The 25,457-nt window shown below is 43.7% G+C and overlaps 1 protein-coding gene across 4 annotated transcripts in view; it reads left to right on the top strand.

The window, feature by feature from the left end:
* nrg2a (neuregulin 2a) overlaps positions 1 to 25,457 on the top strand; it is a 101,416-nt gene that overhangs the window by 19,908 nt on the left and 56,051 nt on the right. Inside the window, exon 1 of one of the 4 annotated variants that reach the window (XM_015960746.3) lies at positions 11,242 to 11,945. The exons of the other annotated variants lie outside the window; for them this stretch is intronic. Coding sequence (XP_015816232.1) covers positions 11,858 to 11,945 — 88 coding nt within the window. The 5' untranslated portion in view covers positions 11,242 to 11,857. Of the gene's footprint in view, positions 1 to 11,241; positions 11,946 to 25,457 lie in introns of those variants that run through there. 4 annotated transcript variants of the gene reach the window in all.

Below are 25,457 nucleotides of genomic sequence, written 5' to 3'. Positions count from 1 at the left end.
AGAGGAAGAGGAGCTGATAAAATATTATGACACTGCTGACTCACACTAGGAGGATTTGTCAACAACTCAACACAGGCATTCCTTAGCTTTTACTGTGCAAATGTGTATTTGGAGACTTTTAACTTCCCTATCACTTCCTGATGAGATGACCAGATATGGACACCCACATATACGCCATCTCCTGCACACTGCGTGTGTCTCTGCTGTCCGTGACGCCACGAGGTTGTAAATCGTGGAGCTTTCCAGCGTGAACTACCTTGGAAAAAAGCAACAGATGGTATATCCTAAAAAGGAGGATGGAAGCATTCAAATGCAAAAGGAAATGGATATCAGTTCAAAGACAACTTGTTTGAATAGTTATATCAGAGTGCAAATCCAGGCCTAAACACAGCTGCACATTTACTCAGCCACTAAATATAATCTTCTGAAGATGACCAGTTATTTGTGTGAGTTTCCAGCAGGTATAATAAATGCAAGTGTGTGTGTATGTGTGGTTAGAAGCTGTGTCCTTTACTCTTCCTTTTTTTACGACCTTCCACTGGTGCTCCTGCTCGTTATTGTGCTGCCCTAATCTGGACGGGACAGGACTGGATGCAGAAGTGTATTTATCTTCCTGCACAAATAGGACCTCTTTCCGTCTGGTCCCTGTTCAGCTTGTTGTTGAAAGATAGCGAGCAAGCTTCAGTGTGTGTGTGTGTGTGTGTGTGTGTGTGTGTGAGCGTGTGTGCGTGGGGTGAACTCCGATATGTCCCAGCTGGCTCACAGACCAGCACACCAACCATCACCTCACTGCAGCAAATGTAGACGAAGAGGGATTCATCTAGTTGGTGATATTGATACCCCTGAACTCAGGGGGTGTTTTACCCCAAAAGAGCGAACAGCATTCCTCACAGAGGTCTGTTGGACTTGTTAAAGTCGGCCAGATCGGTGTTACAGAAAGTCCCTGCAGAGTTATCCTTGTTTCCGCTTTTTTTCTCCATCACATCTGTTTGGATATGTACTTGTGCTACGCATTGTCTAGGCACGTTTCTTTTCATGTCTCCCTGACATTAGGCTCACAAACCTACCTCAAATGGCTAGGAGCCAGTTCGGCACGGCAGCATTAGAAAACAACAAGAATGCACCACGAAAAACGATCCTCTGCACGGTTTCTTTTCGTTGTATCAGGGTTCAAACCCAATGAGATCTCCAGTTTTACCCAACCGTGTTTAGAGTGATTTTACTGTTTGTGCACGACCTTTTGGTGTAAAATGATACTCTTTTGGCTAAACGTCAGGGTTTAGTTCTGCTCCTCTGTCCCTAAGCTGATCATGCTGACTTGTATTAAAAAAACTGTAGCAGCCTTTGCAAGTTTTGACCTTCTTCCTAGCTCTGGGGTTGTCAGTCTCTGCTGCGCTTGGCGGTGGATTTAACTGCTTGTAGGGGGCCCCTGTGTGCCCTCACAGTCATGTTTGTGTTTTGAGATGACCCATCCACAGCTCCGGTGCTCTGTCAGGCACAGCCAGAGCGCCGCGCTGGCACCATCAGCCGGGTCCACTCTCATCCAACACGCTCAATTTGAATTCGCCTTGATCTGGGCTTATGCTGCCCCCCCAAAGCATGGTCTGAGCTCACACATGCGTAATGGCCTGTTTTCCAGGAAAAGCCTACATTTGGTGAAAAACAAACAAAGAGATAAGAACATACTTTTGAGAGGCCAGAGCTCAGCCATTAGAGGCACAAGCAGAAATGCAAATGACTTGGTCGAGGCTGGTTTCCGTCTGCGTGGAGCTTCTTGCAGCCCTGTCCTGATGGTGACATGTTGTTTTGTTGCTCTAAAACACATTCTAGAAGATAAAGGACAAGTGCAGAGCACTAAAGGAATTTGATTTGATGCGAAGAGCGCAAAGCGGATGCGCGAATGTTTTTAAAGAGAGCGAGGGTCTGTAATGATAAAACGAGCTCAGGCTTCCTGTTTTTTTTCTTTGTGTAAATGTACGTTTGTGTCTTTTAAAACCACTCCACTGACAGATTCCCCGATGAAGACGTCCCCTTTTACCAGGGTTTGGTAGAAAACTTTCCAATTAGGCATCAAATATAACTAGAAAATAACTGAGGAGATTTTAAAGGGTTTAAATCTGAAAGGATAGCGTGCATAGATGTTCTTCAGTGGGATTCCTTTTATAATAATCTAAAAAGACAAAATGTTTTTATTTTAATGAATAAAGTGGATTATTTGGCTCCAGCGTACCTGGTTGGTTCAGTGGGTCAATCAACCCCTGCATGACCCTGACCCCAGAGGACCAGGACTGGACACCACTGGTAAAAAGAAGTGTTAAAGTTGCTGCCAGTGGCTCATCATGGTTACCATAGTAACCACATACCTCTGTCTGTGTGGCCACCGTGTGTGACATCAAGATGAATATTGTGTGGGTAAAATGGTCTGTAACGGTGCTTTCTAGAGTACTTGGACCCCCCCGCCAAGGTGCTTTACCAAAACAATATTTGCAAAACTGGAAGAGTTGTTTGTGCAGCAGAATAGAAGTAAAAGGAAATAAGACACGTTCAAGGTTCTTTAAAATCACAGTTTTTACACTCCCAATGCTAAAAAATGGGGCGGAAATCCCCACCATCACGCCATCATTCACGTCGCTTTGTGGCTTCACGGAGCGCAGTATATAACGCCACTTCTTCTGGCCATTGAACGCCACTTTTTACATCTCACAGCAGCTCTCCTGCTCTCCCAAATGGATTAAATGTTGCCATATTTGGACAGAATAAAACCATCAATGTTACTAATGTCCAGGGACACCTTTTGGCGCTGATCAGTGACATCACAGAAGCAGTCGCAGCACAGTCTTAAGCTCAGAAGTCCGGCCCGCTTGTGACCCGTAGAAATGTGTCTGAACCCCAAAGCTCCATTTAGGACTGGGTTATCTCTCGTTTAACTAAAATCCCCTCGCTTTGGTGTCATAGCTCACCTTCCCTTATAAACCGACCCATTTTGATGTATTTTTGTGGGCAATTTTCCCAAATTTCCAATCCCAAAATCAGGGAAGAACGACAAGCAAAGAGCAATAATATGGCTGTGTGTGCAACGTGTGTGTTGTGTGTGAGCGTGTGATGGAAAACAGCCCCGGCATAATGCTGTGATTCTCATGTGATGTCCTAAAAGTCCTATTTGTACGTGAGGCACGTCATCATACAGGCGAGTGGTTTATATTTACGGTTAGAGGGAAGAAAGTCCAGTTTGAGGACATCAGTGATGAGACGTGCTTCCTCCACAGTATTTACATGTGGATGCACCTGTGTGTTTGTATGTGCGTGTTTGAGGGGTATGTTTGTATTCGAGAGTGACAGTGTATACTTAGTCAGCCTGGGATGCTCAGTGTGTGTGTGTGTGTGTGTGTTGTTCTCTCTGGTGAGAGCATACATATGTGATTGCGTGAAGACCTGGTCCTACGTGGGTGTGTGTTTGATAAACTGTGAGAGCATGTGGGAGACTGTTTGTCTATTCATCTGGGTGAGAGCAGGAGGAAAAAGTGCAGAATGAGGAGGTGGAGGAGATCTGTTTTCCACTCTTTATCTTAAAGTCAATCTCACTCTCTCACTCATGTTCTGCACTTGCTTATTCCTCAGTAGGGTCGCGGGGAACTGGTTCCTATCTCCTGTAGTCATTGGGTAAGGCCGTGTACACACGTAGAACTGAATATCCTCCTCCATCCATCTGGGAAAGAAACTTGAGTTCCCACCATCTCATTTTCGGCTAAAAACGTAGTCAAGCGCCTTCATAGGCACGCCAAGCCAGTAGGTGGCAGTAGTTCCCCAAATCATCAGTGACTGCAGTAAACTCTTCCTTTGACATGGAATAGCTAGGTGGTGGGAAACAGCCACCCTTAACGCCTGTGGTCTGAGAGCAGTAACTGGGCTAAACAGAGGTCTCCCATGATGCCAGAGCATTTGTGTTGCTGGCAGTGACGTTATTAAACCTAGAAACCTGATTAGTGACCTCTACAGGCAAATGCTGACTACGGAGAATTCGTAAATCTCCACTTTGGTCCGAGTTTTTGAAAAAAATATTTTTGGTGCAATTTATCTTTCTTCATTTTGGTTTGAATGATAGCTCAGACTGTAGAATGTTTGTGGGACACCTGGCTACGTGTGGACAGGGTCTCGGGGGTTGGGGGGGGGGGGGGGGTGCCCTGGACAGGTCTTCAGTCCCTCATAGGGCAACACAGAAACCAGTGAGGCATACCGGCATGCACACACTCCTGAGACAAGCAGGGACAGAAAACATATGCTTTAACAAGAAAAAAAAAACAGAGATTCAAAAAGGGGATCTTAGCGTCTGTCATTAAAGATGATCTATTTTAATACCTTCAGAGTGAGATATAATTGTCCAAGCTACACACACACACCAGACACTTCACACACCGTGACTGATGCCAAAGATAGGAATCAGTTTTCAGCCGTCAAACGACAAAAAATACACAATCCTATCAGTGTTGAAGTATCCGTCCATCTGAGAAACGAGGGAGACGAGCCAAAGAAACAAAGACAGGGAAAAGTGCAAAGGAAAGAAAACATGGAGTCGATTATAAGTCACAGACAGACGTACGGAGGTCGTTCACTGCTCAGCTCTGGTATCCGTCCAGATTAGAAGGACGCAGAGATCACATCTGGTTTCAGGAGTGATAGAGAGAGAGAGAGAGAGAGAGAGAGAGAGAGAGAGAGAGTGTGTGTGTGTGTGTGTGTGTGTGAGACTGGCGTGGTCCAGGCCTGCTGTTGTTGCGGTATCATGCCCCATTGGCTGATGAGTTGCTATGCTCATCTCTAGGTCCTCTCCGCCTCAGTCAAACCTGTCACATTGTGAGTCACTGTGGACATAAGTGGGAAAGATGCCTCTTCCCGTTACATCAATCACTCACCAGACACACATCAGTCTCAGCGTGTCTGTTGTGAGGCCCATCTGAAGGCGGCGGCGGTGTCCTGAGGAGGAGAACTGGCCAGATCCGGAACCCTGAGCCGGGATCTGGTTTGGTCAGCAGCCCTGACAGCGGCGCGGTGCTGATGCTACTTGTGTCTCCTGCTCAGAGATGCTGCTGCTGCTGCTGCAGAGCTCTGGACTCATGAACACAGTGGCGAGACTGCAGCTGATGCTGAACACACACTTTCTCCTCATCCTCTCATCATTCCCTCACCCGTCTCACTCCCTCTTCCTCCTATCTTTTATTATTTGTTGTTCCTGTCTCTCATCCTTATTCCACCCTTTCCATGTCTTTATTTCTCTCACACTCTAAGCTGCTACCCTTAAGACTGTGGTTACCATGGCGACAGCGACGTGCTGCGGAAACGTCAAAAAGACCGAATCCACCCAGGATCACTTCCTTGTTTAACTCCTAAATTCTTGCCCGCTGCCTTTTTTTCCTCGGTACTTTGAGAAACAAATAGCCGAGCCCATTAGCACCGGTTCTATTTAGAACCTTCCACTCGTTCCCTCGGCGAGTCGGTGAAGTCTTGGCTGAAGGAGGGCTCTCACCCAGAGCACCTAGAATTGGTAGCTTGTTTCCCCTTGACATGGTTGACCTTGAACAAATTAGCACCATTCTCGATCCTCTGGACATGGCAGTTATTGATCATTTAAAAACCCCAGCAGACGTCACGTTTTGTTTGCAGGAATGTGAAATCCTCACAAAGCCAGACTCATCCAGACAGTTTAACTGTTTTATCTTGTGTGTGTCTGCTGAAACAGCCAAATGAGCAGGTTTTTATCTCAGTGATCAGGCAGCCTGCATTTTTCCTGTTACTACAACACACTGGAGTGCCTGGTTAGTGGAGGTGAAGCCTTAATAAGAGGAGGACATCAGCAGGTGGGGCTGTTTTCAGGCATCTCAATTAAGAGATGTTGCTTTTACCCTCAAATCCCTCTTGTTCTTCCCCTCGTCCAGTCATCCCCCTCTCTTGTTCCTTTTTTATACCCCCCCCCCCCCCCAACCCCCAACCTAACACATGAACTCACGTCCACTTTGTTGGCAAAAAGACAAGTCAGATGTAAACAACACAACCTAATGGCTGTTTAAAGCCAGTATGCAGAGAAAGATAAACTTTAGTGCTTGTGAAAGGGCAACAGTGCGGTGATGATGTGCAGGTATGGACCCCCCCCCCCCCCCCCCCACACACACACACACAACTGCTTCTTGGGAGCAGCAGGGAGGGATTAGGAGGTAGCCAGAGATGGGCTCTGTGGAGCCTTCAGGAGAAGGACGAACAGTACCAGCAAGGCGGTTTTTCATTTTGGAGTGATCACATGTCGTAAAAAGAGGTTTGAATGATTTCTGCAAAAAATCAAAATGAAAGAGCTGGTTCACTGAGAACCCGTAATTACTTGTTACTTTTTAAATATGATCAGTCACTGAGTTTTCATGCAGGCTGAACATGAAAATAGTCTCCTACATCTATCTCCTGCATCAGCTTCTGATAGAAAATAGATTGTAAAACTCTGGGATTAGAAAATCCTGACAGATCTACATCGCACTGTCACTTAACATTCATGGACTCAGCCATGTTGGCTCACAACGGGGAAAGCTGTTGGTTTAGCGTCCAGGAAACAGCAGACAACGTTTTGGCTAGTAGAAGCTAATCATTAACATTAGCACCTCCACCACACAGCAGAACTCCTCCAGACTTGTGGTGATTGTGGAGATAAAACGTTCCAGAACAAAATGAGTCAGTGGTAGAGCCGTGTTGCTGTTAGCCAGTCAGAGGAGAGATGTCCAAATATCAGGAAGTAAGACTCCACATTCTGTCGTGCTCTGCTCCACTCTCTCCTGGCTAACGTCTACTTCCTGAAACAGAAGCGCCAGAGCTTTTCCCCCCCAAAAGATTGACTCACAAGTCATTCATTTACACCAGAGACCACTGCAGAAGTGTTGATAAAACAAGTGAACTTGGCCTGTAAATTAAAAAGAGAGATTTAGAGTCCTGCTTGTGTCTACGTTTAGTTTCTTTATGGAAAAGAGAAACTCAAAGCCTCTGTTTCCTCTTCCTTCTCTTTGATGTGTTTTCATCTTTTTTTTGAATGTTTTAATGTTTTATTTCCGTTTGCCAAGTGGGATGCGCTGGGTTAGGTAAATAACAAACCTCTTTCTTCTACGCTGCCAATGAGTTAGAATTTTGGATCAGTTTGGTACGTTTAGCTGAAATAATACACCAGGAGCTGAATGTTAATGCTGTCACATCACTGGACAACCAGCCCTCCGTGGTATCGGCTAATATTTGACATGGGCCAAATTAGGTCCGGGTGATATGGACCAAAACTTACATCTCGATATCTTTTAGCTGAATTCCGATATACAATATATATCTTGATATTTTTCCTCCTGTAAAATATTTACAAGTTAACTCACTTCAAGCTGTCTTGAGAAATTATACATAAATCAGTAGATCAAATGCATAAAAATATATTGATTCTTGTCAAACTTTAACCTTAGTACCTATTCTCTACCAGTCTGTGCTTTAGAAACACTGGTACAGCTGTCTGCACACACACACACACACACACACACACACACACACACACACACACACACACACACACACACACACACACACACACACACACACACACACACACACACACACACACACAGTTGAGAGCTAGAGGTTTATCAAATGTATCACAGGCATTTTTTAATTATATATTTTTAACTAATGTAGAGGCGGCTAATATCGTGTATTTCTTGTCCAGAGAAAATAAGTCTATCATGTTAAGCTAAATGTATGATGATGTAATTGCATCTACTGAAGATCACATGAGCCATGCACCGTGGAATATTATTTTTGGGCTACTGTCGCCATAACCCACGCCTTACAAACTCTTGACTTTTTCAACAGAATCGCTCGTAACGAAGTAATTTCTAGCATAGCAAACCGGAGAGGAAAAAAAACGGAACCGTAACAACATTTCTCACCCACTGAGCTCGTGTTCAAAATAAAACGTTAACCCTATGGTTTACTATTCAAACCCTTACAATTTGTTTTAGGTCATTTGGCCACTTTGGCTATCCGTAGATGTTTTCCATTACACAGGGAAGGGAGGGGTTTGGCTCTAGTGATGGGAATTCCGGCTCTTTTTAGAGAGCCGGTTCTTTTGGCTCAGCTCACCAAAAAAAGCCAGCTCTTTCGGCTCCCAAATGGCTCCTCAGATTTTCTGTTGCGTAAAGTTTATTTATCACCAAAAATAACACAAAACTATATGTAAAATGATGTACTAATGTAAAAACTGCAATATATCAAATATTTATCATTTATATGGATTTATTTACTGAACACTTTAAGAAATCTCAACTTTCCGACTGCTGTCGCTCATTTTCTCATCGTCTTCGTCGCACTTTCCTCTCTCTCGCTCGCCTTTTCCTCCTCCTCATTCCCTCTCGTCTCCCTTCACCCGCATGTGCTCTGCTGTGTGTCTGAGTCTGATCCTCCCTCTTCCCCGCCCCTACTGCTCTGTGTGTAGACAGTCTGGACACGCAGTTACACCTGCTGACCAATCGCCTGTGGCTTTCACCAAAGCAAGAGGGGGAGGGGAGGGAGGGTGACAGCTCCCAATGACGAGCCGGCTCCCATCGTTCACTTCATAGAGCCGGCTCTTAAAGCCGGTTCGTTCACAACAGACACATCACTATTTGGCTCGTCTCCGCACAAGCAGGATGGAAAAACAGAACTCCGTTGGCATTGAATGTCCCCAAATAATTAAAAACCAGGACGTCAAATGCACAGTTTAGAGCAGCACATTTACCCAGAGGCTCTCAGATTGAGCAAACTTGTGAGAATACACGTAATAACCGTTTAGAGACGGAGCAACATGTCACTAGCATAGCTGCTAATCGCTAGCACAGCAGTTTGACCAGTTATGCTGATATAAAGATATAAAGTCAGCTTATATCTTGTTTAAAAATAATATCGATATTTTAAAAATATCGATATATTGCCCAGCCCTAAGCCAAATGAATGTGTTTTAGCTGCATGCCATTGTCAAATGCTAAACGCTGATATGTTGCACCGCTCTCGCTAAGGTTTTGTGTGGGATGTTGATTGAAGATCTGAAGAAGTATTCTAAATCTCAACCTCATCTTCCTGAAGCATCATATTTTGTTCACGTTGATTACACACACGAAGCACATGCCCACCCAGAGTCGTGCAAGCCTGGCTAACGAGTTCCATCATGTTTAACGGCGAGAGGAGGAAGTGATTGTGAAGATTGGGATGAGATTGGGCGGTACAAGGCAGCATGTGCAGATTTTCGTCACACCATAACCCCTGCCAAGTCTCAGTTACCTCTGCTGATGGATTAGATCATGTAGTACTACCGCTGCGAGCAGAGGAAGAGGAGCGGAAAGACCAATTTACTGTTGAAAATGAAAAAAAAAGCCTTGGTTTGAATCAAACTGGTTGGTGTTTGAAACCTTGGCCTTGTTTTGACCTCTCCTGCCCACAGATGAGGCTTATGCTCTTGAGTGCACTGACCTGTTAAGACATGACCCTCGTGCTGCCCCTTTCAATCCCTGCTGCCGCCGCCTACTCCTGAGAAACGTCAAGAATCCTTCGAAGGCTTGACAGAGACAAACCCCGGGATGGCCCCACTGATGACTCATCTTCCAGTTTCATTGAGAGTAACTGTTGTTGTTGCTATGTTCTTTCTAATCTTTTGCCAATAAAGAGGGCAGTGTAGTGCACGATATTAGAAAATGCAGCTTTGAGATGTTGAAACAGGAGCGTAGTGGGAGTCGTTGCGTTAAGAACGGACAGACAGAGGGCGGCGTTTATGTGGAAGTTCAGGTTAATAGATGCAGATCTGTGGAAGAGTCACCGGACGTGGTGGGAAAAGTATGATCCGTCACTTTTAGCTGATTTTTTACCCCAAATGTTTCCTAATGTGAGTGACGTATGTAGAAAATACAGCTCAGGGTCAGCACAAAGCTTGTTGTATGGGTGTTTAACTCTAATTCCTGCTTGGACATTGATGACGCTGTCCAACAGCAAGAGTAGAGTGAGAACCACAGACTCAGGCGTGCTCAAACTCGTCTGTAGTACCAAGGCAGGTACTGACAGACAACAGAGGCGAGGAAGTGTAATTTTTGCAAGGAGCAGTCTGTCACAGATTGTGATCTGACATTCAACACCTCACACACACACACACACACACACACACACACAAACGCATGTATATCCACGGAATCTGTGCAAAACTAATGTGAACCAGATGTAAGGTGCTCTGGGACCCCGACATCACCCTGGCCAGGGAAGGTCTTCCCTGACTTATCTGGGTGGGGTCAGCGGTGCAAAGGGGACGGCCCAACTGGTCTCTGTGCACTTTTCCACGGGCCATTAGAGGGGAGAGGATGCTGCCGCGGGTCAGCGGGAACCGAGTTGGCGAGGAGCGTTGGAGAAAGGGATGTCCCGATCGGATTTTTATTGCTCTTGAGTCCGAGTCCGAGTCATTTGATTTTGAGAATCTGCCGATACTGAGTTCCAATCTGATACTTTTGATACATAAAAAAAATAAGAAAAGGAAGAAACAGTTCCAGAATGTTCCTTATTTTTTATTTAATTACCTTTTTATTTTAATTTTTAACAACAGATCACTTCTGTGAGGTAGCTTGAACAATCAAGTAATAAATAACATAAATTCTCCACTTTTAGACTTTATTGCAAATATGAAAAAGTCTAATATAAAAACAGATAGCACTTCAGCTTAAAATACCTGGCAGGGGTCTATTTTGCCTCGGCCCCCAAAATGCTTAGATACGCCCCTGGGCATGGGACGGAGTTTTGAAGATGATCTGAATTGTATCAACTATATAAAAACTACATGCTGATAAGTTATTGCTTTATACAGGTACAAACGTGTAGTGAGATAAATCTACCTACATTTTATTTTTTTAAGAACTTTGTTTTGTTTTCTTGGTTTTTATTTTCCTGTCTTCCTGTCCCGTCTGTCTCTGATCTTCCTGCATCTCCCAGTCCTCCAGAAAAACTCCTGCCTGCTTCCTTCTTTTTCACCTCACAAGTTACTTTTTAACTAGCAGATCAAATTGATCTACTGACCGCAAAAAAAGCGGAGTGTGCGCCACACTGCCCGGCTGCGCCAGTGACGAGCGCTGCAGCGCGAGCGCGTCCACACGTCATGCTCACATACAGACAGAACTTACCAGAGAGAAAACGAACGGACACGAATGACTGTGTGTTAATTATTTATTTTTGGCGACGCCACTTAGAAACTTAGAAAATGTTACTGTGGCCGTGTGCAGAACGCAGCTGGAGTTCATGAATAATCAGCGGTCTGCCTGCCTCTCTGCATCTCTGCTCAAAAGAATCCCCGCTACGCTGAGTCCATATAAATAATATAATATCGGTAGAAACTGGATCTCTTTTGTGCTCCTTCTGGGTGTGTAAGTTAAGGGCGTCAGGGGAGCCTGACAACCTTTAAGGAGAACCAAGTTGCTCTCCTGTAATTTGAACCCAGTATCCAACTCTGGATCGGGGCTTGGATCGGGAAGTAAAGCCGAGTCCCGATCAGTCTGAAACCACGTGATCGGGGCCGATTTCTGATCATGTGATCGGATCGGGACTTCCCTAGTTGGAGATTTACATGTGGACTCCCCAGGACCAGTCCCCCTCTGCTGCAGGGTCTGGAAGAGCCACTGCTTATCTGAGAAATCGAGCTCCCTCCCTTTTTACGGTTCCTCCCTCTAGTCTAAATAGGAGGAGAGTTGCACTAACAGGCTCAGAGTTTGGTAGTGCCCTTTTGCCACACGTTCCCAACAGGACTACTGTTTTTTTTATCTTTTCCTGAGAGGATTTACTTTTATCTGACAGCATGACTGAAAACAACAGGAACAAAGAAAGGAAACGGAAAAATAAGGGAAAGAAAGGAGAAAGGGGGAAAGAGGGGGATTCCAACACAGGTAAATGAATTAAATGTAATTTCTGTGTTTTTGCTTGTGTGTCAGAGAGAAACAGAGACGGAGGGCGACAGCCTGGGAGAAACAGCTGAGTGGCGTAAAGTTTGTGTTTAAAGGAGCGCGAGGCAAACCTGCTTGGTGCCAGGTTTGTCACATGAGTTGATCTTCCAGGGGCCAGCGTGGAAGAGGGACAGCATGACAGCTCCTTAACACATCCGTGGAAATAAGATGTTAACTCCTGAAACAGACGCGGTCCCCACAGAGCCAAAGTTCCTCTGGAGAACGTGTGACTGTGCTTTAAAGGCTGCTATGAACCCACGTGCTTCGTCACTGAGCTCAGGCCTGAGGAGCAAGAGTGAAAAGTTAGGCTGACAGCAAAGCAGGTGTCATTATGTGCTTTTGACAGCGTTCATGTTTCTGCTGATTTGAATTCAGAAGCTGCCGTGACTCATCCACGTTTATTTTTTATATAAATACTATTATTTCAGCTTAAAGGTGCTTTGGGGTTTTGGAAAAGAAAGAAAGCTGTCTGCGTTTCACATAGGTAAGAACTGTGGCTCCTCACCAGTGAGCTCTACAAGCTGCAGCATGTCACTTTAGTTTGACCTGGGGTCATGGGGAGGCCCAGCCCCCATTTCAGTGACACTTTAAGGACAAAAGCTCTATTCTTACAGTAGTTTCCTCTTTTTTTTCTCCTAACATGTCATTCTCTGCAGGATCAGATAGTCTCTTACATCTTGATAGACATTTTGTACCTGGTGATGTCACTCTATGTCAGCCTCCAGCAGATAAAACCTCACGGTGTGTTTCCTAAATGGGACTTCTACATTCATTTCATCTCATTTGAGGTCCGTTGGACATTGAGGAGTGATCTGTCTTACGCAGAAGATTTTGGTTGATTTTCATCATGTGGCAGTTAATATTATTGGCTAAAACATAGAAGCTGACAACCAAGTTGAATCTATAAACATGTAACCCCCCCCACGTCCAGAGTACCAGCATGGTTTCCACACAGAATAAGCGATGCTGTGTTTTTCCCCATAGGGGTTTATTTTACTCATGTTTTCCTGCTATTTTACTTTATTAACATTTATATTGCTGCTATTTAAGTTTTTGTCTCAGCTGTCGTTCTTTGGTTTTATTTCACGGGGGGGGGGGGGGGGGGGGGGACTTATGAAGAGCATATTTATCCATGCATGTAGGATTATTTTATTTGATAGCAAGGTAATATTAGTACATTAATCTAAATCATTCAAATTGAGTCTGAATGAAGACACGTTCACACACGTGTGAATAAAAAAAATAGATGCTGTTTAGTGAATGGTTGTCTCTTTTTCATGGAGATTTCTGATATTTTTTCACAAGCTATTACAGTGTTATTATGTCCTAATAACTTGTGTATTTTATGCTCTGCTGATTACAACACCCACTCTGGTTGTGGTTTTTGTAAATGCAGGTTAACATGTTATACCACGTGCTGCCACATGGGGGCAGCCCCAAAAATACATAGAACAGTGTGAGCTTTAAAGCAGCTATCCAGGTTTTCCCCTCTCTGGAGTTATGACCCTGTACTGGGATAAACCAGTCTTTTGTACATCCGCCTACGTACAGATGCCATTTACAGAACATGCATGTGTTTGCGGACGTTCCTTACCTGATGCACAGTTGGCAACATTTCTTGTGTTTGAGCTCTGTTGGCCGGCTAGAGGTGCGTGTTCATGAGCGAGAGGCATTGCTTCCAGCTGTAATCACGTACAGTCCAGTTTATGCTTCTGCGTCAACTGTGTGACGGAGAGACTTTGGACTTCTCCGTCTCCTGGGCAGTGTTGCAAAGCAATTCCCCTCCAGGGCAACAGAGGACGTAGTTGCATGGCTGTTCTGGGGTATCCTTTCATGTATCTGGTCCTAGACCCTGTATACACTATTGTCTTTATATTGTGTTTTTTTAACATGGACAAATGTGTCCCTCAGTCTGCCCTCGCCACCTCTAAACCCATGTGTCCCGTCATCTCCATCTTTGATTAAAACGCTTGCTGCGTGTCTTTACTCCTCCAGGATAAAACGTTCTTATTTCTAGAGTTTTTCCGTGAGGTGTTCTTCAAGCTGCTCCATGTCTGTTGCTAGATATCTTCAGCTCTCATTGTGTTTTTGAGGAAGCGACATCCTGATCACAAGCTTGTGCTCTCTGTCTCTATTTGAGGGATGTTGAGAAAGTGGGCTCGACTCCGTCTGTTCTTCATGCCTGTTGGAGAACCCTCGCAACAACGGTTAATGGCGTTGCGTGTCTCCGTACCGAAGCAGATGCAGAAGCATGAACTAGGCTTAAGTAAGGAGAGGGGTACAAGGTGTAAAAGAGATTTTCTGCCTCTAGGTGGCGCCCTCTGAGAAAGATCTCTGGATTTCTGCTCCGCTTGTCAGAAGAGGCAAAAACGGTGTGACTCACACTTGGTGTGATCTCCTGTCCATCCTACATGGAGACATTAACTTGGGCTGTTTTGAAGTGTTTTTATATGTGAAAGATGAATATTACTATCTAGACCGGAAAGCAACATTTACATCCCACGAGACTGATGGGATAGCAGCTCGCCCAGACAAGATCAAGGTCTGATTCTGTCACCTTCAAATAGCTCCAGCTTCTAAATATTCATAATGGAAGTTATTTTATAAAACCTTTTTCCGTTTTTGGATATTTTGTTGTGAGAAAAATCACGATGTTCCAGCGGAACCAGATTCCTGGATGCGCTGGAAGTGTTTTACTGTAAATATTTATGCTTCCATACAGATAAACAGGTAACAGCAGCGTGAATGTTTTAATTTCTTCGTAAAGCACTAATATAACCGGAGATGTATTAGGACGTCAACAATCCTGTACTCAGACTAGCTGTTAGCCCATCAATCCAGTTGGATGTTTATTCCATTATTCCCGGGCTAAGGCTACGTGGAAGAACTCATTGGGTCAGATAGTAATTATTTATAACTTAACAAAGAAACGCTTGACAAACGGCTGGAAACAAACCTCTTCAGGGCAACTGTAAGGTTGTTTGGGGGATTGCGTTTCAGAGCAACAGCTCTGGTCTAACCTGACCTCTCAGCTCTTTTTGTTGTAGCCACAGAACGATGTCACGATGAGACATCTGAAATCACCTATTCTCTCACCATGGATTGTGTTTCTTTACAGCTAGTTTAAAGACACAAATGACATTCATTAGTTCTGGAAGCCCATTATGAATGAATGAGGGTGAGGAGCAGAGGGCTCAGCTCTCCTCCTCCTACGGAAGGACATCTAATATCTACTCGTTCCTTTTTAACCCTCTCAGGCTCAAAAGGAGTTTCGATAAAAGGATGAACAACTAAGTCCTTCAGGCAAACTTCTGAGTTAAAAAATGCTCATGAAATACGTATGCGGAGTAACCAGGTCGGTAGGTTTTAACGCTGCAAATCTGCAACGCCTGCCTCCAGAGGGTTAAGGAACACTTTTTACATCAGCCACATTTGCAGATTCTGATATAGCGGGACCAGATAATCCAGTCATCGGCTCCATGAGCTGATAATCCAGCTGAACCGTGAAAATACAAATAAAGGTTTTACAAACTTAATTTATCTAAAAAGCAAATAAAGGCAACTTTGTTGTTTTTAACACTTCATTGAATCCATCATTATTCAAATCAACAATTAAAGATGTAGACTGTTTATTCTACTCTGAGATTCTGGGAATGTGAACAACTCACTGAATGACTTTTTCAAACCCAAGAGGCTCAAATTCGCAGGGATGCTTTTTTTTTCTTCAGTACTTTTGAGTTGGTAGTAACTTTAGACTGCTAAATATTTATCAGGCAAAGAAAGAAGTGTTTATTTTACAATGTCCTGTCTAATAAACCCAGCCAGCTATTAAACATTCCTAAGTGATCCGTCGTCGTTAGATTTTGGGATTTATCAACAATTCAAATGGTCTGAATGTGTAGAATTGTGCACATGCTGATGTTTTCCTTTTCACCGCTAAAACATGATCCCTCTGCTACAACAAGCATTCCAATGAGATAGATATGTATCCAGTTAAAGAGTTTCAATAACTCGTTCAAGATTTCTGCCTAACATTTTGCATAAACCCAACGTTATTTTGCCGAGTGGATCATGAAATGTTACAGACGCTTCTGTGAGTGTGCACGTGCGTGTACGCGTGCCTGTCTGAAATAGGTGTGTCGAACAACAATTGTATGTAAACATGAGCATTCTGTTGGGGCTGAACGCCACCGACGGCAGAACTCATGGGACAGGCTGAGCTTGTGTCTGCTGTGGCGACCCTCTCCCAGCAGGTGCTCCTTTTTCATGATTGAACCCTCATTGGCGGCGGCATCGTCTGGACCGAAGAGCCATCTCACGTGTTGTTTCAGGACGTTCAAGGCTTGCACCGTTACACGACAAATTCCTTTCTAATCAGTGTTTCAGAAGCGGCTGGTGTTGTGACTGTAAGATGAAACTCTTCAGAGGAGGTTTCATAGTGAAACTGAACATCTGCAGACTTTGGCTAAGCAATGCTTCTTATCAAAAAGTTGAAAAATGAATCAAATGTGTGCAGATTCTGTAGCAGCAGCAGAGCTGTGGTTATACATAAATATGCTGCTGATTAGGTTTAATGCATCAACTTGCACCTCCCTTTTCTGTCGAATGTCGAGGCAAAACACAACAAGTCCCATTCTGCGTGGATGGGTTTGCGTGCATGTCATGAGGGTGGTAATGATCTTCTCTCTGGGAAGTGAGGACTCGGCTCACTCCACTTTGCTTTGGCTGCTCCTTGTCGAGTACGAACACCTATGCTAACCCTAGAGCTGAAAGGCCGCCACTTCAATCATTCAGCAGCAAACTGTTTACTTGAGACCTGTCAGATGAAGCAACGAGGAAGACCCCAACTGACTCTTTTATACGAGAAGCACAATTACAAGATGTGCTACAATCAATCATCAATCATCATAAACAACTTCGATCCAGTTGTGTGTTTGTGAAAATATGGCTGCAGCAAGTCGAGGTTCATCAGGGAAATCCCCACAGATGAATGATCAGTTCTTATTCTGAGTGATCGTATGTTGGACTAGAAATCTAAACAAACCATAGCAGCAAAATATTTACTCTGTAGGTCGGACTATAGGCATGCTCCATTGTAGCCTCAGCTTGTCTGCCATTGGCCCAAACAATTTTAGGTTGGGCCAATCACAGCTCTATATGTTTGTATGGAGACATCGGCCATTTCTCAATACCCAAGTATGCACTTGGCAAGGACACCAGAAAGTCCATTCTGCCGAGTTTGGGAAGACGAGGACGGCATTTGGTACAGAAGCGTTGCATCATGGCAACAAACGCTGCTCATTGCTACAGTTAAAAAACAACCTGACATCAAAATAAAAGTCTAGTTTGTCCCGTAAATAACAAAATAACAACAAAAACATGTTTATATAATATTTGGTCCACTTTTGATCTAAATTAATAAAATACTAGCATTTTCTGCTGTTAAATAAATAAAAAATAAACAATATTCATCAAAACAGAGCGATTTAAAGCACTGCTGCTTTTATTTTGATAGTGGGTTAGCTAGTTAGACTTTTGAGGGGTTGCGAAAGCTGAGGGAAAACAAAACAAATGAAAACAACAAATTTAACAAGTTACACAAATTTATTTACAATAACAGACAACTTTATGTTTCTTTATTTGTATTTCTGATGTAAAACTTTACAGTCATGAGTTTTCTCCTCAGCTGCTCAAAGCATAGCGGTTTGAAAAGCAATGCATTGTGGGATATCTTGCCGGCCAAGTCCACAGAAAGATGCATCCAATGCATTCTCGATATTATGGGCGGAGTAAGAACACATCCAGGAATGACGTTTCACAAGGACGCGGGTACACAACTTCAGACAAGTATGCATAATGAGAATTTGTGTGGGCTTAGCACCAGAGTTGTGATGGAGAAAAACTACAAAGATGGCGTCAGCTCAGGAGCAGTGCTCATTTGAAACAGCTTTGGACAATTCAGACCTGGGCTTTTCTTTGAGACAAGAGCAGAGGGAGGTACTTAAGTTATTTATTTAGAAAAAATATGTATTTGCTGTTTTTCTTTGACGGTGTATGGTGGACTGCCCCTTTGACTGATTCACATATGCATACGTCACACTGCCCTTTGCTGTGATTGGCCCTTGTTCTATCCCAGAAACAGTTGGAGAAACGACCCCAGATTCTGCCCCACGGCCGAGCTCTGTCTATGGGTCGTGGCCAGACTACGTATTTACACATATGGGACGGCTTGCCAGGCTGATCTGTTAGATGATAGTTAAGGGATTAATATAAGCCCTTGAGATGTTTCATGAATGTCTGCTGACTGTCATTACTGAGGATTTCCTGATTCCAAAAACCTTCTTTTCCTTTCTGTTTTTCCTAGTCAAATTGATTCTAATTCATTTGTAATACACCTTCCTGTTTACCAATAATAGTCACCCAAGTGTGACAGTGCAATGGAAATTAGCTGTTTGATTTACATTTCTGACCGTAATGTTGAGAGATTTGGTTCTACATCCAGCCATGTCTTTGACTTCCAGATTGTATTTGCTATTCTTTTAATATTTCAGACATTTCAAAATAAAACAAAAACAAATGTTAACTAAAAAAAGGCCAAAAAAAACCTAAAACATTGGAACTAGAAGGCTAATTTTTAAAGCTCCAAACTTCAAAAATAAATCCCCATATTAAGCATCCATTTGCTTAGCTTGGTCTACAAACATGGTAAACAAGCAGCTTGTTAATTCCAATGTGATAATCTGTTATTTTTAAATCCAGCTTTTTGAAATTCCTGCTGTTTGGAACATGACTGTTGGAGTTCAGTGAGATCTACAACATCAGGATTATGAGAGATTTTGTCTCAAGCTCTGCGTCTTTCATGCAGTCGAAACGTCCCCTGCTCATGGAGCAGCTATGAGTGAGAGGTAGTTGAAGATTTCCTCCTAGCTAATAAAGAAACAGACTGCATGTGTCTCCTGGTGAACATCACCTCTGCTGCTGGATTACGTGAGAAGAACGCTGTTGGTTTTTATTCCAGTGAGGTCTGTGAGCCTTGGGTTTGCCACCAAATTATGGTGCTTGATTAAACATGAACACAGTGAATGATAGCACCCATGAAGATAATAATTCCTTGTTAAATGTGTGCTTTTCCTCCATTTTTGATATTAAAGTACATTTTAATTTACAACAAGCTTTCATAACGTTCAGTTCTTTAGGTGTGTGTCTATGCTGATGATCACAGTGATTTTTCAGAAATGTGAAAATTCAAATACGCATTTTTTAAAATAGTAACTGATTATTATAAATTGGTATATTAGAAGTAAAATCTTGTAAAAATAAATGAAAATGTAGATATAGACATGCCACATTTAATCAGATTTCAGTTTAACACTTGAAACAGTGCAAGTTCTCCCACTTAAACAGATGAGAGGGCCATAATTCTCATCATCGGTACACCTCCACTATAAGAGACAAACTGAGGGGGACAAACAGATAATCGCATTGTCTGATTTTTTAAAAGAGGTTTTTATTTTTTTTCAAACTATTGTGGAAAATAAGTATTTGGTCTCCTACTAACAAGCAATATTTCTGGCTCTCACCTGTAACGTCTCCTCTGTCCTCCACTCGTGACCTGTATTGATGGCACCGGCTGGAACTCGTTTTCAGTATAAAAGACACCTGTCCACAACCTTAAACAGTCACACTCCAAACTCCACTATGCCCAGCACCAAAGAGCCGTCAAAGGACAGCAGCAAAATCAACTGTGGGAGCCGTTATTACTAAGTGGATAACGTACAAGACCACTGATAATCTACCTCGATCAGTGGCTCCACACAAGTTCTTACACTGTGGAGTCAGTATGATCACAAGAGCAGTGAGCAAACATCCCAGAACTACAAGGGGGACCTAGTGAAGAACGTGCAGAGAGCTAGGACCAAAGTTGCAAAGGATGCCATCAGTAAGACACTACACCACCAGGGACTCAAATCCTGCAGTGCCAGACGTGTCCCCTCCTGCTTAACGCTTCCACTGTCCTAATGGTGTGACCCCGCCAGGAAGGTTGACCACTGAACAGGGTTGATGGTTTATCCCTTGAGGTCCACGTGGCAGTGGTGAGGAGTGAGCATCACCTCACCCCTGCCACGTGGACTTCAAGGGATTAACCATCAACCCTGTTCAATGGTCAACTTTCCTGGTGGGGTCACCCATGAAGACAGTGGAAGGCTTAAGCCAGAATGTGCAGGCCCGTCTGAAGTTTGCTATAGAGCATTTGGATGATCCAGAAGGAGATTGGGAGAATGTCATATGGTCAGATGAAACAAAAATAGAACTTTTTGGTAAAAACTACTCTTCATGTTTGGAGGAGAAAGAATGCAAAGAACACCATGCCTACTGTAAAGCATGGTGGTGGAAACATCATGTCTTAGAGCTGTTTTCCTGCAAAGCGACCAGGATGACTGCTCAGTGTAAAGGAAGTGATTAATGGTGCCATGTATCATCAGATTTTCAGTGAAAACCTCCTTCAATCATAAGAGCATTGAAAATGAAACGTGGCTGGGCCTTTCAGCATGACAACGACCCAAAACACACCGCCAGGGTGACGAAGGAGTGGCTTTGTAAGAAGCATTTCAAGGTTCTGGAGTGGCCTTGCCAGCCTCCAGACTCCATAGAAAATCTTTGAAGGGAGTTAAATGTCCATGTTGCCCAGCAACAGCCTCAATTTATCACTGCTCTAGAGAAAATCTGCATGGAGGAATGGGCCAAAATACCAGCAACAGCGTGTGAAAACCTTGTGAAGACTAGCAGAAGACGTTCAACCTTTGTCATTTTGTCTGTCATAGTCGAGGTATACCTATAATGAAAATTACAGGCCTCTCTCATCTTATTAAGTGGGAGAACTATCACAATTGGAGGCAAACTAAATCCTTTGTTTCCCCCACTGTACATTAAAGGGGACACAATATGTAAAACTCACTTTTTGCATCCTTTTGTGTTGCCATCTGGGCTCTACCGCCTGTATAAACAAACACACATTGTAAAACAAACAAAAAAAACTCCAGAAAAAACTTCCAATTTCTGTCATAGTTTGGTCTCAGAAATTGATCACATACACTTTAATGAGCCATTTAAAAATGTCCCTTATTGTGATGTCACAATAAGGAAAGTTAAAAAGAACCCCCTTCACCTGTCTGCGTTCTGGGAGATTTCCACTCTAGAAATGGAGGAGCTGGGGCTCTTTTTAAGCACCTCCTGGATTTCCAAGATTCCACTTTGTAGTTGCCTGAGTGGGAGTTGTCTTGCCTAATCCTTCATTCACAGGAACGAAATCCGAAAATGTCCACCTTAGTTCAAAAAACGTATTTCGTTCCTACATTAAATCATTAAAGGTGAGGTTCACTAAAAACGTTTTTTTTCTTGTTGTTTTTGAATTATAATCAGTCACTCTGGGGTGAAAGTGAAAATTGTCCTTTACCCTGTTTCTTGAATTAGCTGCAAAAAGACAATAGGTGGAGAAAGATTCTGAAAAAGACACGCAGATCTACATCACACTGTAAATTTACATTCATGGACCCAGCCATCTTGGCTTGTGACTGATTTACCATCAAGGAGAGAACAGAGCACATCTCAGCTGTTAGAACTAACTGTTAGCATTAGCAACTTCACAACATGGCGGAACTCCTGCAGACTTGTGTTATTTGTGGAGATAAAACATGAATGTTTCAGAGTGAATGGAGGCAGAGGAAGAGTAGCTTTGCTGTTAGCCAGTCAGAGGCAAGATGTTTGAATATCATGAATATTGGGAGGAAGCAGTAGCTCAGGAGGTTGAGCGGTTGTTCAGTAATTGGAGGGTTGAAGGATCAATCCCGGCTCCTGGCAGAAAATGCTGCTGTTGTGTCCTTGGGCAGGACACCCGCCTGTTGGTGGTGGTCAGAGGGACCAGTGGCACCAGTGCTCAGCAGCCTCGCCTCTGTCAGTGCGCCTCAGGGCAGCTGTGGCTACAATGTAGCTCATCACCATCAGGGTGTGAATGTGTGTGAATGGGTGAATGAATGATTATGTTGTAAAGTACCTTGGGGGGGTTCTAGGACTCTAGAAGGCGCTATATCAATTACAGTCCATTTACCCTTTACCATTAACAGTGGCACTTACTCACTAGGGTCAGCCCCACTCCACTTCATCCCGCCATGCCTGGCCACATTCGTTCCACACTGTCACAGGAGTGCGAACATAATTGAGCACCTGGGCGGTCTGTGGTTTATGATGTCATGAATGCATCTCCGAGCATGTGGGCGGGGCAATAGAGTGTGGAGAAGTCCGCAGTGTCTCCATTATTAAACAAAAGTGGACTGAGCAGTCTTGCTTTTAGGAACTCTCTGACTATATAGCATCCTGCCTTGCTGTGTCTGGCAGCACTGTGTGTGTGTGTGTGTGTGTGTGTGTGTGTGTGTGTGTGTGTGTGTGTGTGTGTGTGTGTGTGTGTGTGTGTGTGTGTGTGTGTGTGTGTGTGTGTGTGTGTGTGTGTGTGTGTGTGTGCCTACTCACAGCAGTGAGGGACAGAGAAAAGTGGCTTGTCAGAGGCTCGTTAACTCCACAGCATCCAGAAAGATAATGAATCGCACATGCAGGAGGCCCCCCGTAGGCTGATTCTATCCACCAATTGGAAGCTCCCCCTAATGGTCGGCGTGCTTTTGAGCCAGCCAATCAGTCAGCAGCGGGTGGGTTGGACCAGTTCAGCTCTAGGCAGACCTCCTCGAGAATAGGGCTGAAAAGGCATCCAGTTGTGCACGGGAAAATCCAAGGCCACCTAAATGAGAACACTCCCAGTATGATCCAGGATGAGTGGAGCTGATGCTAGTGTGTGAGGGCCATGAGACTCCAAATCCTGCTGACTAACTTCAACTTCTTGAAACAGGAGCACCAGGGCTTTTAGTCCACAGAGAACAACTCACAAGGCGTTAATTTATGCTACAAACCACTGTAAATGAAATCATGAGTGTAAGCCCACTTTGTGGGCAGGAACTATATCAGTATTATGTGTGGCATTCCCAACAAGCTCAATAGTTGATACGTCTCCTTGGACTGTTCGTGGCTATCTTTGTGCGGCTCTTCGTTCCTGGAAATGTGTCTTTAAAATCTGAATTAGAATTTTTTAGGCGCAATTTATTAGGTTTAGCACATATTTTTTTCTCTATGTGTGTCTCATCTTCAATAACTAATAAAGAAGAGCTTAAGCAGGGCATGGGTGGGCATGGCTAGCAACAGCTCATTTGCATTAAAGTCACAGAGCCCTGAAATGACTCATTCTGGAAGGTACTGAAAATGTCAAGAATAGAGCTGGTGAGATTGTTTTTATTGTGTGCAAAGACTTGATGAACATGTTTTGTACCGACCATAGAACTGTTTAATTTAAATAGAAGTAGAATTAGTTCCTTTTGGATTTAGCGAGAACCGATCAATGTGTCGACATTGTTAAGTATATGTTGATGGCTTAAGATTTTTCCAACGTGATTTGAATACTCTGGATTTCTATTGAAACTGAAGTGGTGTGTGATTAAAGGAAACATGGAGAAGCATGACTTGCTAAGCTTTTGTGTAAACAAAGGCACATTCTGCTTCTTGCAAGTAATTATGACCTGTTGGCTTTTTTTCTGCTGTCTAGTTTTCTTGGTTTTTGGTGGGTGGCTGTTCATCTACTGGATGGATTTGAACCAGCAACCCACCAGTTACTGGGCAAACTCCTACCCCATCAAACAAAGAGAGACATCCTCTGATCCAGGACTAAACTTGGGATTCTTGGAAAAATATTTTTTCTAAAATAAATTGATCCGGACTTGATTGTGGCCTGAAAACCTGAAGACTTCTACACGGCTCTGACCTAAACTCAGACTTTATTGGTGCTCACACAACAGAACAGTGAGGATATGTTTCCAACTTTAAGTCAGAGGAAATGTTCATTATTACCAAGGGAAAAAAAGAGAACATTTTGGGATAAAAATGAATAAAAATTCCAACCGATTGGTTTTATTCAGCAAACGATGACAGCAAACTACATAGTAGAGCATTGGTAACCATCCCAGGAATGTTCTACTTGATTTTAATTGAATTTGATATTTTTCAACAGATGTTTTCGTGTAGGAACTAGCTTGTAGTGTAAAAGGCCATTCCTACATGTAAAACCCATTTTCCAACCAAACCAGCACACACTTTGCCTTCTGACATCGTGCAGTGAGGTGACATAATGCCACAGTAATCGTGGATACTTTGTCTGGAAAGAACCACAAAGGAATGCCTTAAATTCCTTTTCTAAGCTCCTGGAAATGAAACAGAAACGTTACCTCGAAAATTGGAGCAAAAGCATTTTGTTAATGCGCCCAGTAACTTTGTTTTTGAATGGCTCCGTGGGCTGAATCCTCCAACTGTTACACAAGGCATGAGCTGTTGACACGCCAAGATAGGCTTCTATTCTCAAATTGGGGTTTTATAGTCCATGTCTGCAGCTGCCCCTGTGCTTCAGAACGACAGAAACAGGCTGTTGTTGAGGCAGGCCTTCATCGTTACTCCCGGACTTTTTTCCCCCCACTGGGGTTATGGAAAAATGACCAGTTGTCAGCAAGACGTTATTGTATTTATGACTCTGACTGTTTGTGTGAGAGGCAGTTAATTACAGATATTGTTAATTTCACCATGGAGGTATTGCAGCATGACTGTGCTATTGGTCCATTACTTGATACGGGGCTTTCCACGGGTTCTTGTTACCATCAAACGTCCCAAAGCTGAGCAGACGGAGCAGACCCCGTCCACATCTGGCTCATTGAGCTGATGAAAAGTGCAGTTCCTGTAACTCCTCCACTCAAGGACAAACTCTGTCAATTTGCTCGACAAGGACAGACTTGTGTCCGGACGAAGCACTCCAACCCGTTCCCATACGGTCGGTGCAGCCTCATTCCTGCGGCTCCCTGACTATATGACTGACACGGCTTTCCTCAGGCAGTGTGCATAGGCTTAGTCTGGCAGAGTTAAGTGTGTGTGGAAATCATGAGCAGAAGTTCAGTTACACACACTCGGATCCGAGGGCTCACACAGGCTTTCGTAAGCTCTGCCCTCGGAGCAGCAGAAGACAATAATTTTCCAATTAGATAGAAATAAAAGTTTATGACTATGTCTGAAGATGCCTGTCAGACATGCGAAGAACGCATAAAACGGTCCTAAAGTACCAGTGATTTACTACTGAAAATGCTTTTGGTGAGTTTAATCTGAAAATTGGGGGTGGGTGGGGGTGGATGGGAGGGGGGGGGTCAGTAGGCTAGGCCGCAGGACACTGAGGACAGCTCAGCATCAAGTCTCATCAGGTGTGTTTGGCTGCTCCGGATCTGTTCCTGCTCCTGGCGATCAGTAAACCCAAATTACTTTCAGAGTTGATGTCAAACAGCAAAATGTTGCATGTCTTCATTCTTTATTAAGAAGCAGAGCCAT

Source organism: Nothobranchius furzeri, chromosome 10, assembly GCF_043380555.1.
Source record: "Nothobranchius furzeri strain GRZ-AD chromosome 10, NfurGRZ-RIMD1, whole genome shotgun sequence".
Taxonomy (NCBI): Eukaryota; Metazoa; Chordata; class Actinopteri; order Cyprinodontiformes; family Nothobranchiidae; genus Nothobranchius; species Nothobranchius furzeri.
This window is presented reverse-complemented; position numbering and strand designations above follow the sequence as displayed.